We start from the raw sequence: 11836 nt of genomic DNA on the forward strand, positions 1-11836 counted from the left end.
TTTTCTACAATCTAACTTCAGTTCACGACCTCACCATCTGTGTCGCCAATTCCCTTTGTCTCCAGAATGTGCGTACGCACAGCAGTTTGCTTAAAGGTGCACACGTTCTCCCGTCAAGTTTGTTTTTAATAGATCACAACCTTTGCGCGAAAACTGGCGTACGTTCGTTTCCAGCCCCGTTTTGTGCGTATGCACACTTTATAAATGCGACCCCAGGTGTAAAAACCCCCTTAATGTAGTGATGAACAACCTCAGAGTCTGACTAAACACTGTGATACTAATTAGAAATTAGCATAGAGAACTTCATAAAGATTAAATGTTTCTTTTTCTTTCTTAAATTTGATCAGAAAAAATCATGTTGCAGAGAAACCACAAAGCACTGAATCAAGAGACTCCTTCAATAATTGTTCAATTCTAAAATCAAATGATCACTTTTTTTAAATATATATCTAGTGTTCCCAATACACATCCCTTTTGAATGAGCTGTTGCTTTAATATACTGCCAATTTATTACATGCATTAATATATTAATGTTATTTATTTCCCTGTCAGATCTGCTGTTGTAAAAATAACCCACAGCTTCTGATTAAAGAATTCAACCAAGATGTTAATATACTAAATAAAACAATTTATACACCATATATAAGGAAAATGCCAGGAAAAGAGAATATAGCTTCTGAGTTACAAACAAATACAGACAATAATGAAACTTGAGTGCAGAGAGTGTGTGCATTATCATTTTTAATCTTTGTGAATACCAATAACAGTACAATGTGTGTGTTTAGGCAGTCACTTTAGTCGCAGGCTTTTGGTGCCCCCCGATGGCTCAGCATGTGTGTGTGAAGGCGTGTGTGTTGTGTCATGAGGGAAGCCGTGTGCAGCAACATATTTACGATACGCTTCACGAATTATCCGGAAGGCGCGCGCGTCAGCATATGGGATGTCAGTAACCGGGTCACGATACAGCGCAGGATTATGGGTAACAGGACATACTTCTTGAATGGGAAGGTCATGGCTGACACGGGCCAATGGAGGGAAAGCAGACTCAAAGGAATCATCATCACTGAAGGTGATGAAAGTACGCGAGCAAAGTGCCCCAGCCCCTGATGCTGCGGTACAAGAAGAGGAAGCTGAGAGTGGCATGTCCTGATCCAGCCTATAGGAAGAGAGTGAGTAAATACATCACAAAAAACAAAATAAGTGTATCTGTGTGTGTCAATGCACATGCAAATTCACATCACTATATAACCCCAACCTGTCAGACCTTTCATAAAAGTTCATGATAAAATAATGTTTAGAGTTAACACCTCTTACATCATTTAATGCAAACATGTACAATGTGCTAACAGGAACATGAGGGAGCTTTGAGATCGGTCAGTAACAGGTCATTAATACCAATATCTACTTCTGTTTCCTGTGAATACTCATTTAGCCACACTGTAAACTCACTACAGTCACTATGTAGTGATAAAGGAGGAACTGAAAGGAGTTAGAAAACACAGTTTGTGGTTTTGAGGTTTGTAATAAACATGACTAGATTGTGTGTTATGTAGATACGCATCACAATGTTCAGTACAGCTCATAAAGAGTTATTAGTTTGGAGACTGAAACAAAAGCAGAAAACTTTGTTATGACGAAACAAGATACTACAGATAAAACCTGACAATTAACATGCTAAGCTAATATGTCTGCAGTGTTAATCTGTTTTATCTGAAGAATCTTACACAACTATTTGCATTTTAAATGAGACATAAGGTACACGCTTAATTAACATGCTAAGCTAATGTTATTTCTGCAAAGTTAGTCAGTTTGTACCTCAAGTTTCACATGTAAAATTCTGTCTGACCAGAAAAATGTCCTCATTAAGCAGAAGACAACATTGACCACTCTCTGTGTTTAATTGTAATATTACACATTAGTATGAAACTCTTTATTTACGATCACTACCCTTTCTGTGTGTGTGTGTGTGTGTGTGTGTGTGTGTGTGTGTACCCCTCAACATCCACGTTCTCGTCTTTGAGTGGTAGCTCAGACATCATCAGAACAGAGTGATAACGGATTGTCGGTCCCTCAAACCTCCTCTTCTTTTGCACCTGCTTTTTCTTATCAGCCTCCAGACGCTCATAATTCTCTAACACACAAAAACAAGGACGCTTGTCATGATGCAGAGAAGCACTGACACTAGAGACTCCTTCCATTAATGTGTAATAAATATCTCCTCATGAACTAAAATCAATTAACATTTTTTTACATCTGTCCACTTGTGGTGTCTCCTACACAAGTCCCACCCCCAACCCCACCCCCACATAATCCTCATTTCCCAACGTATATAAATAGAACCCTTTCTATGTCCAAGGTGAGTGTGTATAAGTCGGAGTGTGTACCCAGTGACTCCAGGTTGCTCTGTGCAGTTTGTTGAGCTTCTCTCAATAACTCATCCTGACTCAGTGGTTTGTCTCTATGGACTCTGCGGCGTCTCGGTGCCTCTTGTTTGCGCTCCTGCAGACGCTCAAAGGTCTTCCGAGTGTGCTCACTAGTAGACTTCCTCACTGACTTGCGCACTATAGAGGGACAAATTCATCACATTACACACAGATTTGTTCATCATTTGTTAATTGAAGCTTTTAAACAATAAAAATTTAAAACTAAAGACTACTGAACAACTTGTGACTTTAGTTACACAAAGCTTTTAAGTTAATAACTTCATATTAATAACATTAACTAAATACATTTTATACATGAAAAAATAAGAAAGCAAAACTACATAAATATAAAAATAAAAAAAAAAACACCAAAGACAAACTGATTCCTGCAAATAAAAATGTCTGTAAGTCAGTTTAGTTTAGCAGCAGACATTGTTGTATAAAGTGGTAGTAATCAAAACTCGTACTAGAAAAAGACTTCAGTAGAAGTGAAAGTCACCTTTTAGAATATTACTGAAGTAAAAGTCTTAAAGTATCTGATATTTACTGTACTTAAGTATCAAAAGTCATTTTCTGATATTTAATGTACTTAAGTATTTGAAGTAAAAGTAAAAAGTAAAATGTCAGTGATTTTCTGTAGGTATAAGAGACACTTCATACGGTAGGAAGAATCTTTCATTCTAATTTACAGAAACATTTCTTGTAAATACGGCCACGTGTGTATAACGTTATCTTCTTCACCCTGTTCACCGCTATTGTCAGGGTGGTCGTCTACGACGGGGTGGTCGTCTACGACAGGGGTGGTCGTCAGACAGGGGTGGTCGCCTACGAGAGGGGTGGTCGTCAGACAGGGGTGGTCGCTTACGACAGGGGTGGTCGTCAGACAGGGATGGTCGTCTAAGACAGGGGTGGTCGCCTACGACAGGGGTGGTCGCCTACGACAGGGGTGGTCGCCTACGACAGGGGTGGTCGTCAGACAGGGATGGTCGTCTAAGACAGGGGTGGTCGCCTACGACAGGGGTGGTCGCCTACGACAGGGGTGGTCGCCTACGACAGGGGTGGTCGCCTACGACAGGGGTGGTCGCCTACGACAGGGGTGACCAACCCGCGGCTCTTTGCCCGGTTTCATGTGGCTCTTACGTTCATATCGAAGTTTGTATTTGTGTCTTTTTATTGTGCGTGTTCGCTTCACTTGAGTTCAATACGGTATTTTCGTCAAATACGCATGTGAGTGGGATGAAAACACCTCAGAGTTTCCCCAGTAGGGGCAAAATCATTTGAGTAAACAATTTGTGTTAAGTTCACTCTCAAAGTGGCAGGAAAAAAAGGTGATGATCACGTGTACACACTTTCTCCAGTCTCCTGCAGCTCATGGGCTGAACGTTTTTCTGCTTTTGGTTTCTCTGCCTTTGGTTCCTCAGATGGATGTTTAACCCTCGGCTTCATTACTTTTATGGGCTCCTAACAGACAGATAGACACACACACATACACACACACACACACACACACACACACACACACACAAACGTTTTACTTGGAACCATTTATTAGTCTACAAATATCAAGCAACTCTATGCAATCTGTAAAGCTGACTTCTAACTGACTTTAGAATTTCTTAAATTAATTTAAAATGTGCTTAATATATAAAAGATCATTGAATAACTCGTTTCACCCCGAACACAGACGTACTGCTTATATCTGTACATCAAGCTGTCACTGCAGAACACATCACATTCTCAATACATAACAGATGTCTCACTCTGTAGGGTTTAGTGAATATGTGGTGTGTGTCTCACTCTGTAGGGTTTAGTGAATATGTGGTGTGTGTCTCACTCTGTAGGGTTTAGTGAATATGTGGTGTGTGTCTCACTCTGTAGGGTTTAGTGAATATGTGGTGTGTGTGTGTCTCACTCTGTAGGGTTTAGTGAATATGTGGTGTGTGTCTCACTCTGTAGGGTTTAGTGAATATGTGGTGTGTGTGTGTCTCACTCTGTAGGGTTTAGTGAATACGTGGTGTGTGTCTCACTCTGTAGGGTTTAGTGAATATGTGGTGTGTGTCTCACTCTGTAGGGTTTAGTGAATATGTGGTGTGTGTCTCACTCTGTAGGGTTTAGTGAATATGTGGTGTGTGTCTCACTCTGTAGGGTTTAGTGAATATGTGGTGTGTGTGTGTCTCACTCTGTAGGGTTTAGTGAATATGTGGTGTGTGTCTCACTCTGTAGGGTTTAGTGAATATGTGGTGTGTGTGTGTGTCTCACTCTGTAGGGTTTAGTGAATACGTGGTGTGTGTCTCACTCTGTAGGGTTTAGTGAATATGTGGTGTGTGTCTCACTCTGTAGGGTTTAGTGAATATGTGGTGTGTGTCTCACTCTGTAGGGTTTAGTGAATACGTGGTGTGTGTGTGTGTGTCTCACTCTGTAGGGTTTAGTGAATATGTGGTGTGTGTCTCACTCTGTAGGGTTTAGTGAATATGTGGTGTGTGTCTCACTCTGTAGGCTTTAGAGAAAACATGGTGTGTGTCTCACTCTGTAGGGTTTAGTGAATACGTGGTGTGTGTGTGTGTGTGTCTCACTCTGTAGGCTTTAGAGAAAACGTGGTGTGTGTCTCACTCTGTAGACTTTAGTGAATACGTGGTGTGTGTGTCTCACTCTGTAGGCTTTAGAGAAAACGTGGTGTGTCTCTCACTCTAGGCTTTAGTGAATACGTGGTGTGTGTCTCACTCTAGGCTTTAGTGAATACGTGGTGTGTGTCTCACTCTGTAGACTTTAGTGAATACGTGGTGTGTGTCTCACTCTGTAGACTTTAGTGAATACGTGGTGTGTGTGTCTCACTCTGTAGACTTTAGTGAATACGTGGTGTGTCTCTCACTCTAGGCTTTAGTGAATACGTGGTGTGTGTCTCACTCTAGGCTTTAGTGAATACGTGGTGTGTGTCTCACTCTAGGCTTTAGTGAATACGTGGTGTGTGTCTCACTCTGTAGACTTTAGTGAATACGTGGTGTGTGTGTCTCACTCTGTAGACTTTAGTGAATACGTGGTGTGTGTGTCTCACTCTGTAGACTTTAGTGAATACGTGGTGTGTGTCTCACTCTGTAGACTTTAGTGAATACGTGGTGTGTGTGTCTCACTCTGTAGACTTTAGTGAATACGTGGTGTGTGTGTCTCACTCTGTAGACTTTAGTGAATACGTGGTGTGTGTGTGTCTCACTCTGTAGGCTTTAGTGAATACGTGGTGTGTGTGTGTCTCACTCTGTAGACTTTAGTGAATACGTGGTGTGTGTGTGTGTCTCACTCTGTAGACTTTAATGAATACGTGGTGTGTGTGTGTCTCACTCTGTAGACTTTAGTGAATACGTGGTGTGTGTGTGTCTCACTCTGTAGACTTTAGTGAATACGTGGTGTGTGTGTGTCTCACTCTGTAGACTTTAGTGAATACGTGGTGTGTGTGTGTCTCACTCTGTAGACTTTAATGAATACGTGGTGTGTGTGTCTCACTCTGTAGACTTTAGTGAATATGTGGTGTGTGTGTGTCTCACTCTGTAGACTTTAGTGAATATGTGGTGTGTGTGTGTCTCACTCTGTAGACTTTAATGAATACGTGGTGTGTGTGTGTCTCACTCTGTAGACTTTAGTGAATACGTGGTGTGTGTGTGTCTCACTCTGTAGACTTTAGTGAATACGTGGTGTGTGTGTGTCTCACTCTGTAGACTTTAGTGAATACGTGGTGTGTGTGTCTCACTCTGTAGACTTTAGTGAATACGTGGTGTGTGTGTCTCACTCTGTAGACTTTAGTGAATACGTGGTGTGTGTGTGTGTCTCACTGTAGACTTTAGTGAATACGTGGTGTGTGTGTGTGTCTCACTCTGTAGACTTTAGTGAATACGTGGTGTGTGTGTGTGTCTCACTCTGTAGGCTTTAGTAAGGATGCGGCTTCGTCTACGTGGTGTCTCTTCTTCCTGCTCACTATCTGGTTCGTCTCCTTCATCCAGATCAAAGTCACTGTCCACTTCATCCTCAGTGTCTGAATGGTCACCATGGTATTCATCATCACCAGACTCCTGTGCACACACACAGGCCACCAGGGATATTAGTAGTAAATCATTTCAGCACAAAGTAAATGATGGAAGACGAGAGAGAATGAATGAAACTCACATCATTAAATCCTCCGTAGGTGGTTTTATAGAACTCGTCTTCTTCCTCCGCTTCCAGGATTTTGGCCATTCGGTTCCCGGCGGTGCTCCTCTGCTCCCTGCTGTGCGCTAAACTCATCTTTACACCCGAGTTTAATCTCCGCTAATATATAATATATATAATAATAACAACAATAACTAATCACCAATATAATGGTGTATTAACAAGAAGCCTCCGAGGTAAAGCTAAGCTAAGTGGCTAACGAACACAAACACGAATGAAGTCCCTGCTGCAAACTTCCCACAGAAATCCAACACGCGGTCATTAAAATAACTTTAATAAAAGAAATGAAGAAAGTCCGTAAACAACAACAAACCCGTCCTAAATGTGTGGCTTGTTTACTTCCGGAGTACAAAGATAAAAGACTGGCGCCACCATGTGACCGGAAATGACTTTTATTATCTTAAATTTGTGCTGAAGAACACAGATGATGGGTCACAGTTTAGAACCAGTAGCACAGATGTGGTGTGGAGACTCTGATCTCAGCACACTGTGGCCAGGTAACATCAACTAATCAGTAATCCCTTAAATACAAGACTCAATTTAAATATCGTCTCCTTTAATGTCATAAATGACCACTTTCACAGCTACTTCCTGGATGATAATGTATCATGGCATACATAATCATTTCTCACTAGTCTCGTGAACATGAGATCGAGTTTAACAGAATATCTGGAGGCTGATTTGCAGCATGAAAGTACACCTGAAACATCTGCAGTGTGTGTGGTGTGATCTTCTGTACATGGACCTGTTGAATATCTTCAACATCTTGTGATCCACAAGTAATTACGGTGCTCTTTGGTCCTAAATAAGAGGTCCATGAGTTTATCAAAGGTCCCGTTTGGAAAATAGAAAGAAAAAACCACCACAATTGTGTAACATGTCAGTTCAGTATGAATACATGACTACAGGTGGTTCAGTACTGGACCTTCAGATGGATCATTGTTTCTCTCTCATATTACGTTAAACTGAAGAGAAAAAAACTCCAGTGTTGCATGTAACATAAAATCAGTGCTGTTCTAAATTCTGAAGTGGTTAATAAACAAAAATCTGAACTCGTGTAAAATTGTGTTAAAAACAAGTGTGCAAACATACACAAGAAGTGCAGTAATTCATTCACCAACCTTTAATTACAGAAAGATGATTTATTGAGAATACACGATAGAGTGTGTATCAGTGTGTGTTCAGTTCATGTCTACACACACACACACACACACACACACACACACACACACACACCTCATGCTAGTTAATCAATTTGATATAAAACATTATGAGATGTGTATGAATCATACACAACACAATGGCACAGAGTTTAGAAAAATATAATTTATATACAAAAAAAGCAATAAAGTGTTTAAATTATTCACTCTGACAATGTTGTGACATCATAATGGCTTAATGAGGACTAAATGATGGCTAAATGTCTACTTAATGGCTTGGGGTTGTATTTAAAAAAGAAAAACATACAGATGTATATCTCAGCCATCAGCACCTGTGAGAGAGAAACAGGGTTAAGGGTCAATAACAGGGCAAAAGAATGATAAGAAAATGATGGTAAATAACAATAAGAGTGACGTCTCACCTGGTTAGTGGCAGTTAGAAGCCGTTAGTGTTGAGGTTATTGGGATGAATGTCTCCCACTTGCACCACATTGATGCCACTGCTCGCTAACTGGGCCATGCCATCAGGTGACAGCGTCTCCATGGTAATGAGCGTCTGGTCCGGGCCACTGTCAGAGGTTCCCATTGGCTTCTTCTTCGTGTGAGTACGGATGTGTTTGGACAGATGATCACTTCGCATAAAACGCTTTGGGCACTCTGGACATGAAAACTTCTTTTCCCCTACACAGAAAGAAATTCATTTAAATGTGTGTGCGCATGTGTGTATGTATGTGTGTGTGTGTATGTATGTATGTATGTACATGTGTGTGTGTCTGTGTGTATGTATGTATGTATGTGTGTGTGTGTGTGTGTCTTATCTTTTGCAAAAAAAAAAAAAAAAAAAAAAAAACACCTTTAACACTTTTTCATTGTAACTTTGAACAAAAGTTTTAAACTCATGGTATCTTAAGTCTGTAACCCAGTGAGCAGCATTAATGTATTCAGTGTTAGAGATTTAAGCTCTTATGTATGTTGCTCTGGATAAGGGGTCTGTCACATGCTGTAAATGTGTGTGTGTGTGTGTGTGTGTGTGTGTGTGTGTGTGTGTGTGTGTGTGTGACCTAACATCAAGCTGGGGGCATCATCAGCTACCCACCCCATGCTATACTGCCCACATTAGCATTTTAGCTTAATTCTCACTCTCACTGTGACCCTGAATCAGGTCCTGCACATGTGGGCATGTATGTACCAGTGTGTGTGCGTCTGTGTCTCTGCAGCTCATCGGAGCGGGTGAATCGTTTTCCACAGTGAGCCCATGTGCACACAAACGGCCGCTCGCCCGAGTGCCAGCGCAGGTGTGCCCTCAGGTGAGACGTCTTCCCATAAACCTTCCCACAGCCTGTGATGTGGCAGATGTGCTGTTTCTTCTTACTGGGGTCAGTGCTGCATGTGCACGAAAGACAACAATATCAATATGAGGACTTAAAACAAGGTCAGTAGGTACACAGCCACCAGATGAACAGAACATGGATGGGTGTATTGAGAGAGAGAGAGAGAGAGAGAGAGAGAGAGAATGTGTGTGGTTACCGCCCATCTCCATCTTTGCAGTATGGACACGTGCATGCTTCTCTGCGGGAGCGGCGACTCGACGGAGTCATGTCTAAACTTTGATCCAACGCGGTGTCGTCCAGGACATCTCCTCCAGCTCCCTGATCACCTACACACACACACACACACACAATATTACTAAAACAAATAGTGGTAATAAACATGATGATATACTCTGACAGATTCTCAATTAAATTTAGCAATCAGAGCATTAAATCTGACCCAATCCTTCACCTTTTCAGAGGTTTCACTGGTATGTCAGGATCACGTACACGTTTCAGTTAGACATGATAATGATGCTGCTGACCTGAAGTGTTGATGGAGATGGGAACTTCCTGTAAATGATGCATCTGCACTCCGGCATTGTTCAGGTTAATGGTGCCAGACTGTGTGAGTGCAGGAATTGATGTCATAGAAGGAAGTGATGCCACAGTGATCTGAGTTCCAGCAGGACTCTGCAGCTGAAGTGTCTGCCAGCTGACTTGTCCGTTTGGCCCCACCGTCCTCAGCAGGATCGGCCCGTTATTGATCGACTGGATCTGCAGGTTCTGCAGGCCATCTTGTGGAAGTGTGTGTGTGGTGAACACGTGACCTGCAGGAATGGCCCCTGATTGGACAGTAGGTAAAGTGGACGTTCCCTGGAATAGCTGCTGAGGCTGGATGAGGATCTGCTGTGTCTCTCTGCAGTCAGACTGGACGGAGAGTCCTGCAGTAACGTTCTGCACTGTGCTGGCAGTCACAACACTGTTTGTAGCTGAAACACCTTCTGTGTACAGACTGGGAGTATGTGTACTGCTAACATCTGAGCTGGACACTGCTGTTATTGCTGTCTGTTGGCTTTGGACAAGCTGCTGATTTATTCCATTGGACACGTCATCACTTTTCACTGTACTGGCTCCTGTGCTAACAGGAAGTAGAGTGATGTTATTGAGCGCTAAAGGCATATTAATAAATGGCGTGTGATTGGTCAGAACTGAGTTTCCCAAAGTGAGGTTATGGAAAGGAATCACTCCAGGAACGGTGAGGATGTTTCCACTTCCTGCAGTCTGATTGGATACTGTGGTAATGAGAGGTTGGCTCCCATTGGCTGATGAAACAAGCTGTATCTGTCCTGTTCCAGAAGCATCATGGGAGGTCTGAGTGAACTGGAGCTGCTGTCCATCCACAGTCTGAAGCTGAGGAATAACCTGGTACTGAATATTGGGTAAGACCCCAGACAGTGCTGTAAGGACCTGCTGACCCTGTAACGCTGTAGGAGACAAAACAAACTGCTGCTGCTGCTCCATCTCGCTGCCGCCCAGCTTCTGAGACAAGGCTTTATCACAGCCAGTGTTGACCTGAGGAATGATCTGAGGGATAATCTGCCAACCGTTAGCATTCTGAGACATCTGAGCAGAGTTTACAATCTGAGCTGCTTCCTGTGCGTCATTTTCATCTATTCGACTGCATGTGGCAGCCAATAGGGCTAAAGGAGATGGCTGCTGGGTTTCCTGTAGAGAAAAAAGGGAAGAATGTTCTAGGTAAATAAAGTGTGTGATATTACCTGAAAAACACAGACACTGCCTGAACCAAACACCTAACACACACACTTTGTAAAAGCATTTCCTGACAGATGACAAGTGATGGGTACTAACGGTGTTTAGTGGAAACAGGTGAAGCACAGCAGCTTGTCACACATTTATGGCTAGGACTCTGTTGTTTTATATAGCACCCTTAACCTGGACAAATGTTTCATGTCACTGTGTCAGATATATATATATATATAGTTGAAATGACAATAAAAACTCCTTGACTTGAGGTGAAAGACAGGACGACAGATTTGTCCTAATGGAGCGTCTGTTGGAGGAAAACTAACTTTGATTTTATAGATTCCTATAATTGTTACTGACGCAGGCGAAGTCACATCGGTAGTAACTAATGATAGACTTGGTCTCAGGGGTTTAAAAGGTTTGTGGGTTGTTTACATTTATAGACTCATACAGAGAGACTTACAAAAGTGCTTCATCACCTCCATCCTTGTCTACAGACGGCTCAGTGAGTAAGAACGAAGCAGTCAGAGAGAAAAGGGACACTTTACAGTACAGATTATATTTAGCCCACAGAACTGTGATATGATGCTAATGCTAATCAGTGCAGCTCTAAATTAGTGTTACAGTAATGAACTGCAGCATTTATGACGGTGTGTGTACAAAACACCAAATTCACTGCCTTGCAAAAAAAGGCATCTAATTTCTACCCTTTTCCACCTGTATCACAGACACATCCCTGTCAATCATGCAGTCTGACACGCCCACACAGGAAGTGAGAATGTACAGAGTTTACATCTAATTAAGTCAGGTTATTGACCTGTACGTCTTACACCTGTGCTAATGCTGAGCAAAAAGTAAAACCTTTAGCATTAATAAGAATCTGAACATCCAAAAGACTTTTAAATAAACGTTACAACAAAACATCTCACTGACACACACACACACACACACACACACACACACACACACACACATACACACA

The 11836-nt window shown here is 42.0% G+C and overlaps 2 protein-coding genes across 3 annotated transcripts in view; both read right to left on the minus strand.

Annotated features, from left to right (window-relative positions):
* Positions 1–723: 723 nt before the first annotated feature.
* Positions 724–6982, minus strand: vps72a (vacuolar protein sorting 72 homolog a). The gene is made up of 6 exons (XM_047810028.1): positions 6576–6982; positions 6329–6481; positions 3773–3884; positions 2385–2561; positions 1993–2131; positions 724–1156 (listed from the first exon to the last, which is right to left on the minus strand). Exons 1-6 carry the CDS (start codon positions 6690–6692, stop codon positions 790–792), a joined length of 1065 nt encoding a protein of 354 aa, XP_047665984.1. The 5' UTR covers positions 6693–6982; the 3' UTR covers positions 724–789.
* A 743-nt stretch (positions 6983–7725) lies between these two features.
* Positions 7726–11836, minus strand: part of sp1 (sp1 transcription factor) — a 4997-nt gene continuing 886 nt past the window's right edge. For both annotated transcript variants that reach the window (XM_027148415.2, XM_027148416.2), the window contains exons 3-7: positions 9633–10815; positions 9305–9434; positions 8967–9160; positions 8200–8458; positions 7726–8109 (exon numbers count right to left, since the gene is read on the minus strand). In XM_027148415.2, coding sequence (XP_027004216.1) covers positions 8214–8458; positions 8967–9160; positions 9305–9434; positions 9633–10815 — 1752 coding nt within the window. In that variant the 3' untranslated portion in view covers positions 7726–8109; positions 8200–8213. The remainder of the gene's footprint in view (positions 8110–8199; positions 8459–8966; positions 9161–9304; positions 9435–9632; positions 10816–11836) is intronic.

This window comes from Tachysurus fulvidraco, chromosome 2 (genome assembly GCF_022655615.1).
Source record: "Tachysurus fulvidraco isolate hzauxx_2018 chromosome 2, HZAU_PFXX_2.0, whole genome shotgun sequence".
Classification (NCBI taxonomy): Eukaryota; Metazoa; Chordata; class Actinopteri; order Siluriformes; family Bagridae; genus Tachysurus; species Tachysurus fulvidraco.

What these genes read in the sequence shown, in the direction of transcription:
- vps72a (XM_047810028.1), bottom strand. Translation starts at nt 6,692, where the DNA reads ATGAGTTTAGCGCACAGCAGGGAGCAGAGGAGCACCGCCGGGAACCGA. An exon ending in CCTACGGAGGATTTAATGAT is followed by an intron (nt 6,482 to 6,575) that starts GTGAGTTTCATT and finishes GTGTGTGCACAG; the next exon opens with GAGTCTGGTGATGATGAATA. An exon ending in GCTGCAGGAGACTGGAGAAA is followed by an intron (nt 2,562 to 3,772) that starts GTGTGTACACGT and finishes GTCCCTCTATAG; the next exon opens with TGCGCAAGTCAGTGAGGAAG.